Source organism: Artemia sp. Qi Xiang Cuo, chromosome 21 (assembly GCF_049724085.1).
Source record: "Artemia sp. Qi Xiang Cuo chromosome 21, ASM4972408v1, whole genome shotgun sequence".
Taxonomy (NCBI): domain Eukaryota; kingdom Metazoa; phylum Arthropoda; class Branchiopoda; order Anostraca; family Artemiidae; genus Artemia; species Artemia sp. Qi Xiang Cuo.
The window spans coordinates 6,929,558-6,954,590 of NC_142814.1; the positions used below are offsets into that span (position 1 = coordinate 6,929,558).

The window sequence follows — 25,033 nt, forward strand, 5'->3', positions numbered from 1 at the left end:
ATATATATATATATATATATATATATATATACAATGAAGGTTTGGCTAGACTTGAACTTATTACATTGGAATCACGACGTCACATCCTTACCATGAACTTTGGTCTCAAGTGCCTTAATTCTGACTATCATCGACGTTTTCTCCTCCCTTTAAAGAAAATCCCCCAACCCTTCCTAATACAAGGCGCAATGCTCTTAGAGCTCCAAATACCCAACTGGACCTCTATCCTCAAATGTTGACCATGAGATACAAAAACTCTTTTGTCCCCTATTTTGTTTCCTATTTTAATAATTGGTATAACTTTTCCCCTGACATCTGTTTTATTATTGATTCAATTTTTTGTTTTATGTTTATCACATAACATTTGTTTTATCATGGTAATTCTGACGTGCTTATGCTAGCTTTTGTGCTATTTTAGCCAATAAATCATATTCTATTCTATATATATAAATATATATATATATATATATATATATATATATATATATATATATATATATATATATATATATATATATATATATATATATATATATATATATATATATATATATATATATATATATATATATATATATATATATATATATATATATATATATATATATATATATATATATATATATATATAAATTATATATATATATATAATAATTATATATATATATATATTTATATAATAAATAATATATTTAATAATTTAAATAAAAATATTATAATATTTTTATAAATAATTTTATTTATTTATATTTTTTATATATTCCTACTCTTAAAACCTTGCTGGCCTCCAGTACTGTATTCCTATGGGTCTGTATTCCTATATATATATATATATATATATATATATATATATATATATATATATATATATATATATATATATATATATATATATATATATATATATATATATATATATATATATATATATATATATATATATATATATATATATATATATATATATATATATATATATATATAAATATATATATATAATAATTATATATATATATATATATATATATATATTATATAATAAATAATATATTTAATAATTTAAATAAAATATAATAATATTTTTATAAATAATTTTATATATTTATATTTTTATATATTCCTACTCTTAAAACCTTGCTGGCCTCCAGTACTGTATTCCTATGGGACTTCTTCTAAATCAAGACCTTTAAAAGCTAGCTATTCAAAATGCAGTCTGGAAAAAACAGCGAATACTCTCAAAAACTGTGTTTGATAGACAAAAGTATTTAGAAATATTGGGAAAAGCTAATTTGTATTTAAATACAAGGAAAAAATAATTAAATACTTACTTAAATCACTTATTTAATTACGTTGAAAAGTAATTAAATATGTGTTTGAATACTTGTAATCAATTACTTGACATTAACAAATTTAAACTTTTGCTAAATCTCATTGTGAACAAGCCTTGACACAAATTTCTCAGTTTGGCCTTGACAACAACGTCCATCATTTTTCATATAATTATATATACTGAGAATAACTTAGCAAGCAAACTAACGAACCAAATAATTAAAATACAAGTTACGAGATATAAATATTTAATTATCCAATTGACATTCACGGGTTGGCTTCTTTCATAATAGCTGGCGCTATATGTATGGAATAAATATTCACTTCTACGTAATAAGACGTCCTGGCTCTTTTTGGCCGTTATTATTAGTATTTTTTGCTATCGCTAGTTAAATGAATTGAGTTAAAATGAGCACTTTGTTTATCTTTGCTCTTATTTTATTTTGTTTATATTCTTTTGCTGAGTAAGTAATTTAGCTCATTTCTTTTTGCCAGAATCCTATAGTTAAAACCGGCTATATACCCATGGTTCGGTGATAGGTTGGAAGAGGAGAAGTCTTACGAGCCCTAAAAATCTGAAAAATATATGCCCTTAACTTTCTTTAATCATATGATATACATTTTATGTTTTAGGGCACATATGATCAGTGGCGTATCCAGGGGGTGAGGGGGGCACGCGCCCCCTAACATAGTTTAAAGTAGTGTAATTTACTTCATTAACACAATTTTCCGTTAATTAAACTTGCTGCTAACGCAAGTTTATCGGATCAACCTATTTTGCACCCCCCCCCCCAAAAAAAAAGAATCCTGGATCCGCCCTTGCATATGATATATATACAAGTTTTATCAATCTCGATATTATTTTGTAGATAGAAAACAACACAAATTAGATCCCCTCACAATACCAGGATATGATATAAAAGACAAAACCCACAAAACGGTAGAGAATATTTACCTTGCACCTGAGAAGGGGCTTTAAAAAAAAATATGAATAAAAGGATATCTAAGACACACTTTAAATGTCAAAAAATACAAAAGGTTCAAAAAATCTGACATCATGAGGTTAATTCCTATGCTTACAAAAATATGTTTAAGTAAAATTTCAGTTCTGGAAAGATCTTAAGATTTTCTATAAGATTCTTTTGGTCATTAAATAAAAAAAACAAGTTTTTAACTGAAAGTAAGAAACGACATTAAAACTTAAAACGAACAGAAATTAGTCCGTATATGAAAGGAGCTGTCTCCTCCTCAACGCCTTACTCTTTACGCTAAACTTTTTTATTGTTTTTAAAAATAGAGTTGTGAGAAATTAAAACTTTAGCTTAAAGATAAAGGCGGGGAGGAGGGGACAGCCCCTTTCATATACGGAATAATTTCTGTGTCATTTTAAGTTTTCATGTCGCTCCTTACTTTCAGTTAAAAAAACTTGTTTTTTTTTATTTAATTTTTGAACACTTTTGAATAAATGCAGGTTTTTATCTTGGCTCACAGTACATGAATAATTAAAACAAAATTTTCATATTAATTTACTTTTATTTGCTTAAATGGCTTTCTCGAAACTTGTTTCATTTTATTTACGTTTTTATTAGTAATAAATATACATAACTTACGAATTAACTTACGTAACGAACTTCTATATTCATATATTTTTAATACGTATATTAGGGCGTTCGCCCCGTAGTCAATACCTTGCTCTTTAAGCGAAAGTTCGAATTTTGTTCCAATTCTTTAAAACTGACCGCTTAATCACAAAGGCCGTTAATTAGAATAAATAGCTCTTATGAAAGTACTAAAAAATCTCTGGCTTAAAGAGTGAGGTATTGAGTAGGGGGTGAACCCAATCATATATGTAATATTTTCTGTTCGTTTGAAGTTTTTATGTTGCTGCTGTTGCAGTTGAAAAACTTGTTTTTTTATATTTAATTTCTGATCTTTTTTTAAATAATGCTGGGAAGTCCGGCGTCCCCTTCATAGCAATGTCCCTTCCCCCATGAAAACTTCATTCATGGAAAGATCCTCCCAAATAACCCCCGAACCCCCCCCCCCACTACCAGGAAAAATCTCCCCTGAAAACGTCTGTACTGTATACTTACCAATAACCAATACAATATGTTAACATTGGGTAAAGTTCATAAATTTCAGCCCTCCTCCCGGGAACTTCGGGGGATTAAGTCATCTTAAAAGACATACTTATAATATTTTCGAACATGCTGAACAAAATGGCTATCTCAAAATTTTGATCAGATGACTTTGGGAAAAAAATGAGCGTGGGAGGGGGCCTAATTGCCCTCCATTTTTTTGTCACTTAAAAAGGGCACTAGAACTTTATATTTCCATTCCATAGAGCCCTCCCACGATATTCTAGGACCAATGGGTCGATACGATCACCCCTGGGAAAAAAAAACACAAATAAACAGGCACCCGTGATCTTCTGGCAAAAAATGCAAAATTCCACATTTTTGTAGATAGGAGCTTGAAACCTCTACAGTAGGGTTCTCTGATACGCAGAATATGATGGTGTGTTTTTTTATTAAGGTTCTATAGCTTTTAAAAGGTCTTTCCCCCTTTTTTCGAAAATCAGCCAAATTTTCTCAGGTAGGATTATTGACTTTTGATAGGTAGGATTAAACTTGATGAAACTTATATATTTGAAATCAGCATTAAAATTCGTTTCTTTTGATGTATCTATTTTTATAAAAATACCGTTTTCTAGAGTTTCGGTTACCATTGAGACAGGTCCCAATAACCAATACTATATGTTAACATTGGGTAAAGTTCATAACTTTCAGCCCTCCCCCTGGGGGCTTAAAGGGATTAAGTCATCCTAAAAGACATAGTTATAATATTTTCGTCCATGCTGAACAAAATAGCTATCTCAAAATTTTGATCGGGTGACTTTGGGAAAAAATGAGCGTGGGAGGGGGCCTAGTTGGCCTCCATTTTTTTGGTCACTTAAAAAGGGTACTAGAACTTTTAATTTCCGTTCCAATGAGCCCTCCCACGATATTCTAGGACCACTGGGTCGATACGATCACCCCTGGGAAAAAGAAAAAAAAAAAAAAAATAAATAAACATATATATTTGAAATCAGAATTAAAATTTGATTTTTTTTATGTATCTATTGGTATCAAAATTCCGTTTTTTAGAGTTTCGGTTACCATTGAGCCGGGTCCCTCCTTACTTACAGTTCGTTACCACGAACTGTTTGATATGGGTTTTGCGCCCAACTTATGTTAATTTCTGCTCGTTTTGAGTTTCACTCGGTTATTTATTGTAATTTCTGTTCGTTTTGGGTTTTATTTATTTACCGATGCTGATTTGTGGTAGTTTCACGCTTGGTAGATTATTTGATTTTACTTCTGCTCATTTTTTGTTTAATGGAATTCTTTACTTTTCTTTGAAAAACTTATTTTGTGGAAAAAGTTTTTTTAATTAATTTCTGTTCGTTTTATATTGACATAGTCTTTTAAGGGAAAAGAAAATAATACTTCAAATCTATTCGTTTTTTAAGCCTTTATAGTTTGGCCTACTATTTGTATACTGGAGAAAAATTTTCAGCAATTCTTAACAACATACACCCTTTTAAAAATCTGGACACAAATAGTACTGTTTAAATTAGTTTCATACCTCCTCGAGTTGACCTGAAATGGAAAACTTAATGCCATTCGCAAAACAATCTGTTTACTTTCTTTCATAGCTTGGATATAATTACGCTATTTGGATTTGATTAAGTTTTAAGAGCAGAAGTAGCCCCAAAAGTTTGTATATAATAGCCTCAGTCGTTCTTGGGATATTGCTGAGATGCCTTACTGGGAATTAGCTTTAGCACAGTGCATTTTGATTTAATCTTAAGGCAGCATTTAGTTTTTAAACATAATGAAAGAATGGGAGGGTGGGCGTGGGAAGGTGAGTGGAAGGGTGATTACTTGCCCTCCAATCACTTTTGACTATTAAAAAGGGCATCAAACTTTTCTATTTTCAATGGAATGAGCCCTTTTCGAAGTTCCCACGACAACTCCTTCGATACGAAGTGCTCTGGTCTAAACAACAACAACAACAATAAATATCACTAATCACTCTCGACTATTAAAAAGGCTACTAACCCTTTGAATTTTAAATTGAATGAGCCCCTTTTCAGGTTTCTACGACAAAGATTTCAATAAAACCTTATATGCCCCCAGGGTATAACTTATAACCCTTGCCCTGAGGGTTGTGGGGGAGTGTCCTTTTAAAAAATATATTTTCTATCTGGAAATCAACTACATTGAACAAAATGGCTATCTCAAAATTTTGATTGGATGTGTTTGGGGGGATGATGGGCGGGGGGGGGGGGCTAGTTGCCCTCCAATCACATTCGACTATGAAAAAGGGCACTAGGCCTTTGAATTTCCAATCGAATGAGCTTGTATTGAAGTTTCTACGACAACGCCTTCTATAAAATCCTTAGATACCCCCAGGGCATAGCTTAAAACCCTTTCCCTGAATGTTGCGAAGGGAGTATCCACCTCAAAAACATATTTTCTATCTGGAAATCAACTAGCCTACGCTGAACAAAATGGCTTTCTCAAAATTTTCATTGGATGTGTCTGGGGGAATGATGGGCAGGGGTGGGGGGGGGGGGCTAGTTGCCCTCCAATTACTTTCTACTATTAAAAAGGGCACCAGCCCTTTGAATTTCCAATCGAATGAGCCTGTATTTAAGTCTCTACGACAACGCCTTCTATAAAAACCTTATATACTCCGAGGGCATAACTTAAAACCCTTGCCTTGAGGGTTGTGGGGGAGTGTCCTCCTCAAAAACATATTTTCTATCTGGAAATCAACTAGCCTATGCTGAACAAAATGGCTATCTTAAAATTTTGATTGGATGTGTTTGGGGGAATGATGGGCGTGGGGGGGGCTAGGTGCCCTCCAATCACTTTTGACTATTAAAAAGGGCACTATCCCTTTGAATTTCCAATCAAATGAGCCTGTTTTGAAGTTTCTACGATAACACCTTCTATAAAATTCTTATATGGCCCCAGGGTATAACTTAAAACCCTTGCCCTGAGTGTCGTGGCGGAGTGTTCTCCTCAAAAACATATTTTCTACCTGGAAATCAGCTAAGCTGAACAAAATGGCAACATAAAAATTTTGATTGGATGCGTTTGGGGGAATGATGAACGTGGGGGGGCGGGGTGGCTAGTTGCCCTCCAATCAATTTAGACTATTAAAAGGGTACTAGCCCTTTGAATTTCCAATCGAATGTGCCCCTTTTGAAGTTTGTACAACAACACCTTCTATAAAAACCTTATATGGCCCCAGTACATAACTTAAAACCCTTGCCTTGAGGGTTGTAGGGGAGTGTCCTCCTCAAAAACATATTTTCTATCTGGAAATCAACTACGTTCAACATAATGGCTATCTCAAAATTTTGATCAGATGTATTTGGGGGAATGATGGGCATGGAGAGGGGGCTAGTTGCCCTCCAGTCACTTTCGACCGTTAAAAAGGGTACTAGCCCTTTGAATTTCCAATCGAATGAGCCTGTCTTGAAGTTTCTACGACTACGCCTTCTATAAAAAATTTATATGCACCCAGGGCATAACTTAAAACCCTTGCCTTGAGGGTTGTGGGAAAGTGTCCTCCTCAAAACATATTTTCTATTTGAAAATGAACTACGCTGAACAAAATGGCTATCTCAAAATTTTGATTGGATGTGTTTGAGAGAATGATGGGCGTGGGGGGGCTTTGTTGCCCTCCAATCACTTTCGACTATTAAAAAGGGCACTAGCCACTCCAATTTCCAATCGAATGAGCCATTTTCGAAGTTTCTACGACAACTCCTTCGAAACGAAATGCCCGGGTATGGAGGAAAAAAAACACATTGTACCCACATCGTTCTTTACTTAGGCAGCACTAGCACGCTGCCTATGACAAGGTTTATTTCCCTGCCAGGACTACATCTTCTCATTTTCATATGCCCGTATTCTTTTTTGTTCGGAGGGGGTGGGGGGGGGTCTGTATCACCCACCTTTGTTGCCAGACTAAGTTCAACTTTCAACTTAGCTCAGTCGCTCCCAATTAGGAAACTTAAAAAAAAGTCAGGGTCATTGGTGTTGACTGGATTCAAATTTAATTCACCTTCAAGCTAAGCTTAAGTAATCCTAACAGTGGCACATATTTATGAAAAATTAAGGAGGAGGATATCTTTTTTTTGTTGTTTCTTAATGAAAATAAAAACAAAAGTAATTTCAAATCTAGAGTAAAATTTCAAATTTTACGATTCCTCTGGCACTCCTGAATGGTAACCTTCTTCTCCTCAAAATTCTCAAGCAATTTTCAAACAGTTTATCTTCTATATTATCCATATGTCATGTCTCTATTTTTGTTCTTTTGAATTGCATTGCTAGGTGCCCAAAATACAATTCTTTAATTAGATTCCTTTTCAATTCAGACATATAGGTGCCATGTGGCATTGTACCCAGACTAACTTCTACCAAAAAGATGATGGGTATACCATCCGTCCCTGTCTATATTCATGCCTGCCTAATACCACACCATTTTTTACCTGAAAGGCCTTTTTTAAGGCCAAATTTTTGACGATTTGTCAGATCATTATGGAAGGGGCGTAGCCGTGGGAATGTTTCATTTGGAGGAATCCATTTGGAGTAAGAGTGCAGTATTCACACTAATGGGGATTATAGCTTTCCTCTTATTGAAGAAATTGTTTAGAGTGAATTAAAGTTCAAATTCATATGTTTTGATGAATTTAAAAAAGAAATAGAATTAGTTTCTATACCCCGGGGTGGTTCCCTCTTCTTTCGAAAATCAGGCAAATTTTCTTTGGCTCTTAGTCTTTGATGGGTAAGGCTAAAGTTAATAAAACTTAAACATTTGGAATCAAACAGTTTGTGGTAACAAACTGTAAGTAAAGAGCGACCCGGCTCAATAGTAACCGAAACTGTAAAAAACGGAGTTTTGGTACCAGTATATATATATCAAAAGAATCGAATTTTTAGACTGATTTCAAAAATGTAAATTTCGTTAAGTTTAGTTTTACCCATCAAAGGTTACGAGCCTTAAAAATTTATCTTTTTTCGAAAAAAGGGGAAAACCCCCCTAAAAGTCATTGAATCTTAATGATAATCACACCATCAGGCTCAGCGTATCAGAGAACCCGACTGTAGATATTTCAAGCTCATATCTGAATAAATAAGGATTTTTTTTTATTTTCTGGCAGAAGAAAGATTATGGATGCCTGTTTATTTGTTTTTTTTTCTTTTTTTTCAGGGGTAATCGTATCAATCTAGTGGTCCTAGAATATCTTGAGAGGGTCCATTCAAACGGAAATTCAAAGTTCTCGATCCCTTTTTAAGTGACCAAAATAATTGGAGGGCAACTAGGCCATCTCTCATGCCCCTTTTTTTCTCAAAATGGTCCGATCAAAATTTTGAGATAGGGATTTTGTTCAGCATAGTTGAAAGGCCAAATGACTATGCATTTTTAGATATCATGACCCCTCACACCCCGTGAAGAAAGGTCTTTAAGTTACAAAATGTGCCCATTGTTTACGTAATAGTATTTGCTATTGGGAAGTATGCATATATTTTTGGGGTGGGGTGAATTTTCTGCTGGTGGGATTTTTTACGGGAATAATTTTCCATAGAGAGGGAAGTTTCCAAAGGGTGAATTTTTCAGGGGAAATTTTAAACTAGGGGAATTTGCCAGAATTCCTATACGACATTCTTTTTATGTCTTGCTTTCTCATTGCCGGATAGAGGGAATCCTTGTATACAAAGAAATAACAAATAGAATTCTCTGTTACCAACCTGTATGAGTAAATAACCGTTCCGTCTTGATATACTTTTACAAGGGAATTGGATTGAGGTACTGTGATAATAGAGGAGCTGGCTTCATTTGTCACAATAAGGTATGGTCTCCAAATTTTTTTGGCAAAATCTTCTTCTCCCTTTAGCATAACTAAATCTTGCTATCTCATGTCTTGCTTTCTCGTTGCCGACTCAATTTTACACTCAATTTTACACGTAGAGGGTAAATGTACGGGATAAATTTTCACTAGGATTGAATTGTCTAGAGAATAAATCCGTGGGGAGTAGGGATTTATCCCTGGTGTAGCAAGATTTCCTGGCAACACTTAAGAAACGATCAGAAACTAAATAAAAAAACAAACAAGTTTTCTCAACTGAAAGTAAGGAGAAACGTTAATACTTAAAACGAACAGAAATTATTATGTATATGGAGGGGGGTTGCTCCTCCTCAACACCTTGCTCTTTAAGCTAAAGCTTGATTTCTGTCCTAATTCTTTGAGAACGACTCCCGAAACACTGTTTATTTTTTAATTAGAACAATATGAAGCTTTTGTAAAAGCACTAAAAAACAGTAGCATAAAGAGCGAGGTTTTGAGGAGGAACAACCCCGCTCATATACGCAATAATTTCTACCCGTGTTAAGTTTTAAAGTTGCTCCTTACATTCCGTTGAAAAAACTTGTTTTTTATTTAATCAGCATAAAAATACCGCTTTCTAGGTCTACAATGAAAGAAAGGTTGAGGTGGTTAGAGCATGTTGTGCGGATGAAGGATGACAGATTGCCGAAGATTGTTCTTTTCAGCCAACCATCCAAGGCTAAACGGAAAGCAGGTTGTCTCCATCTGGGCTGGGAGGAGGTCATAAAGACAGATTTAAATGAAATGGGAACTTTGTGGGCGGGTGTAAAAAGGGAAGCTTTGAATAGAGTGGGATAGAGGAGGAGCGTGTGTAGCTGTATTAGCCTCAGGCGGCTTGGTGATGCGGTGAGTTGTTAGTAGTAGTAGTAGTACTCCTTACTTATAGTCCATTACTATAAACTGTTTGATCCTGAATAAAAATGGATATTTTATTTAATTGATGCTTAAATAAAGGGTTAAATTTTAACACCACTTAACACCATGAACGGTTTGCAAATGTTTTTATTGTTCAGCACGGTTTACTCTTTACTGAGTGTTCACTAACGTGCCCATCCTGGTCAATAATTAGTCTTAAATATGAGTGTACTTTCAAAATCAAAATAATTTTTAAATATAAAATAAAAAAAAACCTTTAGTTTATTTTTCTATTTTAGTTCTATTTTTTCCATCTATTACACCAGTGGTGAGGAGTTTTCAAGGATCGTTACACGCAATCTTTTATGCTAAGGCGACATGCTTTCAAAATAAAAATCAGTGATTATAAAAAAAAAGTTTAAAGTTTATTTGGAGTATTGTAGAATGTTGTAATATGTGTGTATACTTGAAATTCCAATATCAATAATCGTGCTAGAGGTAATTTTGACCTTTCCAAATAATAAGTAAGTAACAAGTTAAAAATATAACTAGTAACCACTTTTTCTTACTTCCATTTATATTTTAATTTATTATTTTGTAATTAATTTGATTTTAGATCTCAAAACTCAACAGATACAAAGATAGAAAAATTGAGTAGGCTGCAGTTATTTGATGCAATCACGAATGCCAATGTTTACGAGAAAGACAATCCCCCTGAAAGTGATGGCACTCTTGAAGTTGAAGTCTCAATCATAGTTAACGCTTTTGGCAATATCAAAACTCGTGACACGGTAAGATTTTGTGGTAAGCTAGTAATGAGGCTGCATTTACCAGGTGAGGTCAAAGTCCTAATCTCGGAAACCAGTTTTATTCTTAGCATTTTATTTGGGGGCACAGGGTGAGAGGCAGCATAGCTAGAAATACAAAATAATACAATTTACAGGGGGGAAACGTAAGACAATTTTCAAAACTTTGTTGTGAAAGCGTGGATGGAAAAAATAATTGAAATAAATACTTTTTGAACAAATTTAAACCAAATCAGAAATCAAAACTTATCTTCAAACTGTTTAAAATTAAAAAGTTTTAGCATATTCAGCGTATAAAAGTAATGTATAGGAGTAAAATAGCTTGCAATAGCAATATACAGCTGAATTTTTATTCGTAATTATTATTTTCACAATTGCTTACCTCAAAACAAGTTGGTTTCGGTTATGTATACTTAGGAATACTCTTTCAGTATGGTATTTTTATTCGTTCTACTTAGCTTCTAGGTATTCTTCTTCTTCTTTTATTGTGTGTTTGCTCAAGAAGACTCTTAGAAGTAATGTTGAAATTATCCACATTCTTTACTTGAATTTGGCTAACTCTCATCACAATTGCAAACGAAGAAGTTCAAATTTTGTCACCAAAATTTTCCAATTTTCAGCCTGGCTAAAATATCATTTGGTACTTTTAGCAAAGTGAATTGGTTCGAAATTTAGTAGCCGAACTCGAGTTTATCGAGTGGATAAAAACTAGCCCCATCTGGAAACGCCCAATTTTTATTCAATCAATATTGAAACTAAGAAAAGACGACTTAATTAGCATAGGCAAGCAAAGGTGTCAGATGAAAATTTTCCAGGGGGAAGGGGGGTGAGAGGCAAGCCTGCAGGATTTTATTCAGAAAGGTAAAAGTTGCAGGAATTCCTAAATTTATTATGTAAACTGCAAAAATATTTATTGCGCCTGAGCAATAATTTTAATGTTTTAATTCAAACATGAAAAATACTTGAAAATTCTAAATTAGTTTGATTTCTTGTTGGATAAAAGTGACTTGCTACGTGGAACGTAACCAGTGAACACAACCAGTTGCATAATGTCAATAAGAAGGCCCAAAAAGCGGAAATACAAAAAACAAAAATACTTTAATGTTAAGCATAACCTGCGAATTCAAATTTTTCAATTCGTTGATTTTAACGTTCATTTAGTTGATAGTGATTAACTAACTATAAATGTATGTATTTTTGTCTATAGCTGTGACATGGTTGGCCTTACTCTCTTAATGAGAATCTTTTTTATAATTCAGGTTAGCACAACTTCTAGGCACCTGCCTAAAGTGATAGAAAACATGGCTTTGAATCTCACAGACTGCAGATATCTCATAAGAGGCTTCCGTTATACCAGTAAACTCATATTGTAATAATCCCCAAGCCAATCATTTCAAGTGTTATTTCATAATTTGTAGATTCTTTTTCCTTCTTGACTCAGATTGATTTGATGAACTTTCATTGTATGTGGTATTCCTTAACATTTTTTTTTTATAACAAACCTATTGTTTTATATGCCTAAAAAAAAAAAAATGTTTTTATACCTAAAAAAAGAATCGTGAAAAGTGACACAACAGACTAACTATTATTTTGTTTAGAAATGATTTTTAGAATTTTTTTTTTTAATAGAAATTTCAAAGTCAGCTTACCATTCAACAATCATGGAAGGACAAGAGATTATCATTCGTAAATTTTGCAACGGATTTAGTTATGCTAAAGGGAGAAGAAGATTTTGCCAAAAAAATTTGGAGACCAAGCATTATTGTGACAAATGAAGCCAGCTCCTCTATTATCACAGTACCTCAATCCAATTCCCTTGTAAAAGTATATCAAGACGGAACGGTTATTTACTCATACAGGTTTGTAACAGAGAATTCTATTTGTTATTTCTTTGTATACAAGGATTCCCTCTACCCTTAAAATTCTCAAAGTTTTAGAATTTAATCAATATTTAGCTATTTCTCTCTAAATTTGTATAATAGCTCAATTTATTATAATCAGTTTCTTATTTCATGCTGGGGACACAAATTGGAGGCAAGGGAGAGCAATTGACCTGTACAAATTTTTGCCTCCCCCCTATAGTTTGAAAATCAATGTCCGTTGTTTTAGTTTGAAAAATATCTTTTCGCCATTGAAAAAAAGTCCTCGCCCCTCCTCTAAATCCTTGTGAATTGGTGACCCTGTTTTTCCAACGTGAATTTTTGAATGAAAGACTTAGAAGAAATTTCGCTTTGAAATGTATCCCAAGGAATAGAAATACTACAATTACCACAAAGAAGTCACTGCAATGCCAAGTCACTTTCGGCCAACACACTGCAAACACTCCCCCTTCATCCCAATTTATTCTAAGCTTCACTTGTTTCTCTTTTTCGTGTATTTCCAATATCCTTTGAATCCTATACTTTGACCACTTTTGACTTTAATCCGGGAATTATAAGCTCTTAGTTAGACAAATGAAACTCAGAGAGGAGAGAAAGTAACAAAATGAAAAATAAAATCAAAAAGGGTGAAAAAACGAGGATTTTGTCAGCCAGTGGCGAATCATGAAAATGACAAAATATAAGCAAATATTTCGACAAGGACCTCCGCCAAGTCGTCCTCAGTGCTAAACAAAAATGAAAAAAACACAAAAAAAACACTAAAATCTAACCTTTCGAAAATCAACCTTTCATTTGTCATGTATAGCCAGTGTGGTCTAAGAATGTTTTTTTTTTCTTAGTTAGACCCCGGATGGATTACCATCTGGTAATCCATCCATCCAGTAATTCAAGCAAAATCCATCCGGTGATCCAAGCAAAATATTTGTCAATCTGTAATCCTTATCCTAAAGATATGGCAGAGTCATTTTAATGTTTCTATTATTATAGCCATAGAGAGCAAGATTGATTCATATTGTTCACAAGCTTCTTGCTTGAAATACGGTCATTTAACGAGCACCTTAGATTATCCTTAGGCAAAACCTCTGGGAAAATATTTAACAGAGCCTCCTCAACTTTTCGGGACACCCATGTTTCAATACTATCGCAGCCATTACCCTTGCTTCCTATGTTCTAATCTCAGTTTGCAAATGTATTTCCATGTTCTCCCAAACCATTTATAAATGTGCGAAATCTCCATGCACTTAGGCTATTCTACTTTTACAAATTCACTATATCCGCCATCCGCCATCTTTACTAATAATACTAATCAGGTAATCAGAACTATCTACTTGATCCATTTAATTGCTACTTACTGTTACCTCTTTACACTCATCTATTCTTAGTCTAAGTGACTTCGACTTTGTAACACTAATGGTTAAATCAGCTCTTGCATACTGAATTCTGGAAGCATCAACAAATTTCTTCATTCTGCAAAGATTTTTATCTAGAATAAAACAACCGTTAGCAAAGTTTATCGTTACGAGAATTTTAACAATCCATTTCACGTTGTATCCTCTCATAGACTGTCACTGTTTTTTGTTCTTTTTACTAATTTCATAGAAAAAAAATTTATATAAATGGCGATAGGACGCAACCATGCTTAATTCCTAATACCACATCCAATATACCAAAAATACTGTACTGCCTAAGTTAAGAAAAATATGGCTTCAATCTATTATTGTGCTGAAATGATACCTTCAATGTATTGAACAATATTATATTGTTCAATGTACTAAAAATAAATTACATATGAAACTGTTTTCTTAAAAAATATTAATAAATACGAACTAGTAGAGACTTCCAGGAATGAATTTCATTAGCTAATATGTTAAAATATCAGTCGACTTTCATTAGTTCTTTTCACTAATTTTGGTAGATTATCTTTCTGTTTTTGTTGATGTTATGACAAATAAAGATAATCTAGAGAAATGAGGACCAAAAGGGTATTCTGTTTCAGACACTTCTCAACTGTCAATCTAAAATGAAGATTAATTTGAAGCTTCCTCTTGCTTTCTAAAACCACACCGCTCCTATCTAATAACTTATGTAGCCTACGGCATCTTCAGTGTCGTAAGTATCATTATATTAAGTAGTTTGCTTTCTAGAAATACTAGGCTAATGCATTTTTAATAACTGCACTCAGTCTTATTACCTTTCTTTAAAAGAGGTATTTTCGAAGATCAAAGTCATAACACTCAGTAATTAATATCTAGTTTTGTAATCGCAAGGCGATGTCAACCACTAACTCACCAATGAATATCCAGTTGGGGACTGAAAGCATAGAGCAAGTCACCGACTTCCAATACCTTGGTAGCACCGTCCCGTTTAGTGGCGATTCTGAAAAAGAGCTGAGAACACGAATAGTCCTGGCAAGCTCGGTATTTCAACGAGTCCTTTTCAGAAGCAACGTCCTTTCGGTCTTGACGTACGCGATGGAATGTTTAAAACTCATATCTGAGCAGGAAAAATGACTCGCTGCACATGAAAAAAACTGTCTTCGACGTATCCTGAACATTAACTGGAAGGATAGGATAACAAACTTGGAAATTCGCCACTGCACAAACCAGCCTGATTTCGCTGATTTAGTCAGGCAACGAAGAAGGCACTATCTTGGCCATGTTATCCGTATGCCAAAATCGAGACTACCGAATATACTTCTCCAGCGGCAACCAGGTGACAATCGTTGACGAGGAAGGCCCAAAAACACGCTTTGCAGGATATATGAGCGGGACAGGAGAACTCTTCATGCATCCTTAATCCCAGAGTGGGAGGACATTTCCGCCGCAGCTCATTTGCGTGATGATTGGAGTCTGTTAACAGACGCCTTGTGTTCCTCTGAACGTACACGAGGAGCTAAGGTCTAAGGTAACGAATTTTTGTAATCACCATATTTCTAAACTCATTTACTACACCATCAGTACCCGACGCCTCACTATCATTGTATCCTTTTAAAATTGTCTCTAACAAGAATTAGAGACAATTTTAAAAGGACAATCTTACAAAATAAATCTTGTTTAATTGTAATTTTTTCCCCTTTTTCATGATCATTTCATACATCTATAGCAAGTTTTGACACAATCTCAAATTGTCAAGGTCCACGAATTGTGGTTCCATCCTTGTCTTTAACTGGGACAAATCCAGACTGACAACTTCCTCTCAATTAAAAACACGCCCATACAATATTTTATTATTATACCGTCTGGCTACATCTTCCTGATCATCGATAATTCTATCCTTGGCTTCAATTTCACATCTTCCTAATTCATACTTTTATGCTTCTAAACCTCACTTTCTTTCCTCTTATTCTTTGAATATCTATCACTCAGAAAGTATTTGTGCTAACCACTTTTCTCTTCTACCAAAATTAAAGCGTTTTTGCAAGTACTCCTAGCTCCGTTTTGAATTTTTGGTCCCAATGCATTTTCTAGTACTTCACCAACTATTTTCCGAAAATTATCCCATCTCTCTTCCTTACTGTCAAATCCTAACTCTTTAATTTGATATTCAACTGTTCTTGGAAAGTTCCATTCAAAATCTCTTCCGAAACTCAATCAGTGTCAATACTACCTAGATGGTACTTATCTTTCCTTAATTTCAACTTTAGATCAACTTTAAACCCCACTTAGATGAAGATCTTTACTTTTAACATCAATAATAGCACTCACATACACCCTAGTTTCTTGTTTCAATTCTTCAAGCATTGGATTTATCATACTAGTTAGCTATTTTTAATTGGATGTCAGTTTTATTAAAGTTTGCCATTCTACCACATGTGAGGACTGTATTAATTTACGGGCCACCTTATGACTAGTTATTGTGTTGGTTATATGTAGTTTATTGTGATTGTAGAACTACAGATGTAAATTATTGTTGTTATTTTCCTTTCCACTAATCTTGTAAAGCATAGATAGTGATAAATATGACCAATTTTAATTAGATTACAGGGTGGATGTACCGTTTTTTACATAGTTTAAAAGCTGGTCCGTACAGTACAAGATCTGTTAGTCATAATCAATGTGTTAGCAGTTGTGCCGCGGCTGTTAATTTTTTATGGACGTCAAAGTATTGCAATAAATGTGAGATCAAATAAATTCTTGTCTTATAAGATTGATTATGATTATACAATAGATTATAAAATAAAAAAAATTAAAGAAAATTATTGTTAAAATTCTAAGAAACCAAATTTAGACATTTAAAAAGTTGATTTTTCATTAAAAACCGACCCAAACGATGTAAGGGGTTCAGGTTATTACATATATGTTTATATTCACTCTTTCCTTCGATGCATATAATTGACTTTTGTTGACCTAGCAAAACGGTTTTTTCATGTAATGGTCCTATTGACGCCCATCACATATACTACCATGTTATCTACATTTATCTAAATGCTATCTAAATGTAACTACTTCAACGATCTTACTGAGCAACGAAATAATCAATAGTCATACCCGATCTTAGATACGTTCAAATTCTTGGGAACCACAATTAGCAGGTTGCTGTCCTCACTTAAAAACATAACAAAGCAATCGAGGTACCAAAGCACCACCCTTAATTTTACCATGACGAAAAAAATTACTTTGTTTCAACAATGAAGTTTAATTTGTTTCTGGGAAAAGTTGCATTCGCAATCTTTTACAAAATTTTTCTGGATACACCCAACTTTCATGTCAAACAGTTCGTGGTAACGAACTGTAAGTAAGGAGCGACCCGGCTCAATGGTAACCGAAACTCTAGAAAATGGGTTTTTGATACCCATAGATACATAAAAAGAATCAGATTTCAATGCTGATTTCAAATATATAACTTTCATCAAGTTTAGTACTATCCATCAAAAGTTACGCGCCTGAGAAAATTTGGCTGATTTTCAAAAAAAGGGGGAAAGACCCCATAAAAACTATAGAACCTTAATGAAAATCACACCGTCATATTCAACGTATCAGAGAACCCTACTGTAGAGGTTTCAAGCTCCTATCTACAAAAATGTGGAATTTTGCATTTTTTGCCAGAAGAAAGATCACAGATGCGTGTTTATTTGTTTGTTTGTTTGTTTTTTTTTTCCCCAGGGGTGATCGTATCGACCCACTGGTCCTCGAATATCGTGGGAGGGCTCATTGGAACAGAAATTAAAAGTTCTAGAGTCCTTTTTAAGTGGCCAAAAAAATGGAGGGCAACTAGGCCTCCTCCCACGCTCATTTTTTTCCCAAAGTCATCTGATCAGAATTTTAATATAGCCATTTTGTTCAGCATAGTTGGAAATATTATAAAAATGTCTTTTAGGATGACTTAATCCCCCCAAGTCCCCAGGGGGAGGGCTAAAAGTTATGAACTTTACCCAATTTTAATATATAGTATTGGTTATTGGGAAGTATACAGAAGTTTTCAGAAGGTTTTTTTCTGGTAGTGGGAGGGAAGGGTGGGTGGGGGGTTATGTTGGAGGATCTGTCCATGAAGGAAGTTTTCATGGGGGAAGGGAAATTGCCATGAAGGGGGTGCCGGACTTCCCAGCATTATTTATTGGTTATTGGGAAGTATGCAGACATTTTCAGGAAGGATTTTTTTCTGGAGGGGGGGGGCTAGAGGAGGGGGTTACTCTGTAGAATCTTTCCGTGGAGGATGTTTCTTTGGGGTAAGGGAAATTTCTATGAAGGGGGCGCCGGATTTCCAAGCATTATTTAAAAAACGATCAGAAATTAAATAAAAAAAAACAAGTTTTTTCAACTGAAAGTAAGAAGGAACACTAGAACTTAAAACGAACAGAAATTATAACGTATGTGAGGGGGTTCTCCCCCAAGTCAATGCCTCGCTCTTTACGCTACAGTTTTTTTAGTGCTTTCAAAAGAGCTATCTATTCTAATTAAACGGCCTTTGTGATTCAGGGGTTTGTGAATCAAAATTTGTTTTAACTTTTAACGTAAAGAGCGTGGTATTGACTAAAGAGAGAACCCCCTCATATACGTAATAACATATACGTAATAAAAAAAACAATAAAAAAACAAGCGATACGGATCAATATTAATCTAAACTTTTAAAAACGGAATTTTGATGTCAATAAATGTATCAAAAGAATGTGTTTATAATGCTGATTCTAAATACATAAATTTTATCAAGTTTAGTATTACTCATCAAAGGCTACGCGCCTGAGAAAATTTACTCGATTTTTTAAAGAGGGGGGAAACATCCCTTACAAGTGAAAGAATTTTAATGAAAATCACACCGTCAGATTCAGCGTATCAGAAAACACTATTACATAGGTTTCAAGCTCATATCTGCAAAAATCTGCAACTTTGTATTTTTTGCCAGAAGAAAAATATACGAATATAGAAGTTAGTCATGTAAGTTAATTTGTAAAGACATCCATTTAGCAAAAGAAAGTAAAATTTTTATGCAAATTTTGTTTACTTATTTAAGGACGGTTAGCCAAAATAAAAGCTGCATTAACTAAAAAACGATCAGAAATTAAATAAAAAAAACAAGTTTTTTAAACTGAAAGTAAGGAGCGACATTAAAACTTAGAACGAACAGAAATTATTCCGTATGTGAAAGGGATTGTCCCCTATTCAACGCCTCACTCTTTACGCTAAAGTTAGACCCTTTCTCAGAACTTTATTTTTTTAAACAAAAAAAAACTTTAGCGTAAAGAGCGAGGCGTTGAGGAGGGGACAGCCCCTTTCATATACGGAATAATTTCTGTTCATTTTAAGTTTTAAAAAACTTGTTTTTTTTTTTATTTAATATCAGGTAAATCCGAACTAGCCGCTGGTAGCAATCAAAGATCTAATATTCAACTACTTTTTTCAGAATTCGTTCAGAGACATACTGCAGCCTATATTTGCTGAAATATCCATTTGATAGACAACAATGTAACGTCTTCCTAGAGAGCTGTAAGTAATATATTACATATATTAATTTTTGGAAGACTATAAATGCATGCCGTTGAAGGCCAACTGTAAGGTCTGGCCCCAGAGTCACCCAAATACCCTTTACATCTTACATTTTATAGCAAGCAAAAATGAAATTCTAGTCTTTTTGGGACATTGAAGGGGTGGTGCCACTACCCTCATTTCTTATAATTTTTCGACATCGAAGGTTTTTTTTAAGTTCATTCAGTTCTATTATTTAGAAATACCTCATTTTCGTTACTGTTTTCATCCCTTTAAATATATAGAAAACACTCGTACCAGAATAAAGCCGTCAAGTTAACTAATTTATTGTGTTTTCTGTAAAGCAAAATTGTTTGCATGGCACTGAACGCTCTGTGGGTTTAAAGGGTTTGAAAAGCACATAAACATGTATTAGCAGTTTGGTATCATTGTTCTTTTTTTTATTTTAATTGGGGTTTATTCATCCATCAAAAATAACAAAATCCAGAAGCTAAGCTTGTACAGTAGATCACTACCGCAACTAAGTCTAAAAACAACAAAAACAGAGCTATCATATAAAAATCACTAATAAGTGACTATACCACCCCTACTCATTACCAAGTCATCAATTAATTTGTTCAATTAATTTTTGATGGTTCTATTGTCTATGAAGGTCTATTTGTCAGTCATAGTGATTTTTGCTTGTTTTAGGTTCAACCACTCGTATGCTCTAATTTTTCGCAAGTTGTAGGTTCCGTCTTAAGGAAATGACCCACTTAGAAATCCAAAAGGTGTTAAGTGACATTTTACAAATGTTCAGGAGATGCAAAGATTGTTTTGGAAAATATGTCTCCATATCTCTCTTGAGCTCCAGTTGTCCCTTTCTGGCCATTTTATGGTGTGGCTTATGTGACAAACTGCGTGGTTGTAGAAGAGTAATGCACTTAACGCTTTTTCGTAAGCAAAGCTGGTCTAAATTTTACTATAACGCGTTTTGACTGGATTATAAAATCGAGAATATCTTCAGAACGAACGGACATATGCGCCTTCTGATTAAAGAATCGATCGGACGTTCTTGATTTTAGTAGAAGCGATATATAACTAATTTTTAGTTGTTATGTCGTATAACGCCTTTCGTATGTCCCCAGCCGAACTCTATGTTCATGTGTTATGTAGTAACAGACAGAAAAATAGGAGTCTATGAATCATTTCGCTAGTCCGTAATCCTACTCGAAACCCTGCTATTGGCACTGAAACAAGCAATCAAGCATTACCACCAGATAAAACAAAGATTAGAAACTTCCTTTCCCCTAATGCTTGATGACAAAAGTAGGCTTGAGCAACAATTGTGACTATTGCGGATTATAAAGACTGTAAAACAAAACTAGTGTTCTATTCTAGACAATAGAAGAGAATTTAAGAAGACTTAAGTTTCATTGTTCTCTTTCAGTTCAAGAAGCTATAGCTTCCTTTTCTTGATTCATTTCAATTTTTGCTAGTTTTAGGTTAAAAATTTTGTGCAATATAATTTCTGCTTATTTTAAGTTTTTAAGCTTAAACTTTATTTTTCATACGATTTTTTTTTGTGATTTAAGACCCTGCCACCCTAGCAGCCCTGTTTGCATATTGCAGAAAAATAGGAAAAAGGGCATAAATTTTGGGAGGCACAGGATATTTTTGTGTGATTCCATTGAAACAAATAGAAAAAAAATAATAAAAAAATACCCCCTGGCCTTGGTATAGAATAAATCGTTCTTTGTTTCTTCATTTAAAATGTAAATAAACTTGCACCTCCTCCTATATTTTTTCAAACTGGCACTCTTGAATTCGAATGAAAATTAAAGCTATTAGTACTTAATCTTGTTCCAGCCCAGCTACCGACAATCATGAAAGAAATTCCGAGAAAAATTTGGAACAGACTACAAATTTAGTATCTCAAAGGTGGATTAGAGAATTAGCTGTAACTAATGGCAATCATACACATAGAGAAGTAAACCAAGCAATTTTATTTCAGCCAGTTTTTAATGTCAAGGTGCTTTAAGATTGTTAACCCCTTCATCTGTACTTGTCTTAGGTTGATTTTCGTGATTCATGGTAGTTTTTGGTCGTTACCAATGATTGTCCTTTTCGGCCAACCGTCTAGGACTAAACGCCCTTGTCTTGGGTGGGAGGACGTCATCAAGAAAGATTTAAAAAAAATGGGAACTCCCTGGGAGGATGTAAAAAGAGAGGCTATGAATAGATCGGAATGGAGGAGGATGGAGGAGGAATAGATTGGGATATGCGTAGCTGTGTTGGCCTCAAGCGGCTTTGTGTTGCGGTGAGTTGTTAGTAGTAGTAGTTTGGCCTAGCTTCTGCTATTTTTAATCTAAAATGTGTGGTTGTTTAGTTTTTTCCAACCTGTGACGACCTAATTTTTCATTTTGTTAAAGACTCAGTCAGAGGGGCAAATAACTAGAAAAAAGATGTCTTTTACCAGAGGAGTGTTACCTGATCTAACGTATTATAATCACTAGGGTTTCATTTACAATTATTATGGGCTGCTTGATAGTTACTGCTTATTAACCTGACCTGGAATATTCACTCTTCACTTTCCATGGGGAAAAAAATTATCTTTTAACTTGACTAAGGAAAATGTACATCTGAAAACATGTTAACATTTGATAAAATATCAAACACAACAAAACAGACAAAACAAAGATTATTATTATTTTTATTAATTATATGGAAAAAATTGACATTAATAACAAACTAAAGGGCTTTTTTTCTTAATATTATAATTTTAAGAGTAAATTTGGTAGGCCTTTGTGATAGTGGAGATCCACAGAAGTGAAAAAATGAAAGCTAACGGTTTTACACTGTAAAAAAAAAAAAATTGTTTTAGATTCATCAAAAACTGTTTTTAATGTTTATCAACAACAAAATTTTAATTTCAACAGCTAAATTTGAACATTAGAGACTATTTTGAAATTCTATGAATATTATTGAGTATCCAAATTGTTGAGAAACAAAAATGTTGGATTTCCATATCCGAATTCAATTTTCAAACACATGTTTAATTTTAAGGTCCTTATTGGATTTCCATCTTGTTTGTTGAATTTCCTGTTCTTTAATTGGATTTCCATCACTAGCGTTGTTCAATTTCATATATATACTGTCTAATATCTAGTTCCCATCATTCAGTTTCCCTTTCTTCTTTCTAAACATTAATAAATTCAAAAAAAACAAAAAAACTCATTTATTGAACAAGAACAGAAAATTACAACAAAAAATTTCTCTCAGATAATATGACACCTCTTAATGGCTTCAATTTTCCATGGTGGAAATCGCTAGTTCAACGGCGCAGTAACAGGCCGACACAAGAAACTTGAGTAAGAAATATCTTCCGATCAGGAAAACAGTGACACACGGACCTGAAATGTAGATGAAATCAAATCGAGGCACAAATAAAAGAAAGATTGCCCCCTTTTTTTCTACCTCCAGAGCTGAACGGTTGCAATAATAATGCCGCGAGTCCTGTATTTTCTGAATAACTTTGACTCACTCATTATATCTCATTAAAACCAAGATTTGAGTCGAACTTAGAACGAACTGGCAATCATTACGCATAAGAGTTAAGCTACTTCCAATAATATGAAATAAATCCTCTATACAAATCGAGATGACTGGAAAAACAAATGAAAACTGAGGGTTTAACGTACGATTAGATCAATTCATGGAAATCTCAAAATCTAATTTAGCACAAAATTAATGCATAAACTAATTGTTTAGGCTATAGGAGGGGAAGGGGGGGGGGGTAAAGTAAATTCCCCTGACCTTAGAATATGTATAAGAAGGTATTTTAAACTTATTATTTTTGAGAATTTTATAGTGTTTCCTTCAGGAGGGGCAAGCCACTACATTAGAACCAAGAAAACTTTTATTTTATAAAAAATACACTATGTAAAACATTTTGGGAAACTAAAGACACAAGTTATCAATATTAATAACTAAACTAAATACTTACTATCAGAATCAGACTTCCACTAATGCACTGTCAAATTGTCTCTGTCTCTCTGATCTGAATGCCCGCTAGGCAAAATTGTTGCTCCCTCGCAGGTCTTATTTATCTACCTCTGTATTCAATTCAATTCAAACTTTTTATTTACTCCGAATACGAAGAGTAAAAAATAAATAAATAAAAATAATAACCGCTAATCAACAGGGCATAAAATTATTTTAAACTATAAAACAACAAATACGCAAAGGCCTTCAATCAAAATTACCACACAAATTAACACTTCATTCAATAGATAATAAATTAACACTTCACAAATTAACACTTCATTCAAAAATTAAATCAAATAAAATAAATTAAGCTTCGTGCGCAGCTCTGTATAAATTATGAGAAAAAACATTTAATTTGGATAAAAAATTCTTTTGATTTTTCTCCAAAACATCAACAGGGTTTTTTATTTTATATGCATTCATTAAAAAAGTATTTGATTCAGATTTAGAAAAGTGGCAAAGGAACTTAGCAAAATTAAAAAATGTGGTTTTTACATGCGCAATTTTAATAATTCTAAAAAACGGGAGAAGCGATGAAAAAACTAAAATTTGAGGCAAAGCGACTGTATTATATACCCGAGCCAGTGATTTCCGAGAAAGAAGATTGCGAAGACAAATTACTGCCCCAAAACTAGACGCTATTCAACTTTTAACTGCTTTAGAAATAGAAGCACGGCATAGAGCTAGAGTTGGTCCATAAGGCACACCAAGATATAAAAAGGATTCCAAAGGTTTTAAAATACTATCATAAATACGGACAGAAATTTCTGAATTAACGAGATCATTAGCCTTAGGACCAACAATTAAAAACCGACACTTTTCAGGGCGAAAACGAAGTCCATGCTCACTAAAAACCTTTGCTAAAAAATCTACATTTTGTTGAAGTGACTGAAGCGATTGACTCAAAAGGAGTAAATCATCTGCATAAGCAATCTACGACAGAACATAACCTTTACCATAAATAAAAGTCAACTGAATTTGATCAAATAGCCCCGAAACAGTAATATTGAAAATCAAAGGAGAAATAATGCTTCCTTGTCTCAGCCCCCTACATAGCTTAACATTATAATCACTAAACTGATTATTCCACTTAATACGAATACGAGAGGAGCCATACCACTTTTTTAAAACCAAAACTACTGGTAGTGGGACATTATTCTTCAGAAGCGCAGTCATAGCCGAAGAATGGATAATTGAATCATACGCCGCTGCAAAATCTAACGCAAGTGTATAAACTCTATCCCATTGCTTACAAAAGGATATTATTCT

The 25,033-nt window shown here is 33.7% G+C and overlaps 1 protein-coding gene across 1 annotated transcript in view; it reads left to right on the forward strand.

Moving 5' to 3' along the window:
* Nucleotides 1–1,690: 1,690 nt before the first annotated feature.
* Nucleotides 1,691–25,033, forward strand: part of LOC148939199 (pH-sensitive chloride channel 2-like) — a 78,822-nt gene continuing 55,479 nt past the window's right edge. Inside the window, exons 1-4 of the mRNA XM_089106584.1 lie at nucleotides 1,691–1,793; nucleotides 10,749–10,923; nucleotides 12,568–12,797; nucleotides 19,656–19,738. Coding sequence (XP_088962710.1) covers nucleotides 1,738–1,793; nucleotides 10,749–10,923; nucleotides 12,568–12,797; nucleotides 19,656–19,738 — 544 coding nt within the window. The 5' untranslated portion in view covers nucleotides 1,691–1,737. The remainder of the gene's footprint in view (nucleotides 1,794–10,748; nucleotides 10,924–12,567; nucleotides 12,798–19,655; nucleotides 19,739–25,033) is intronic.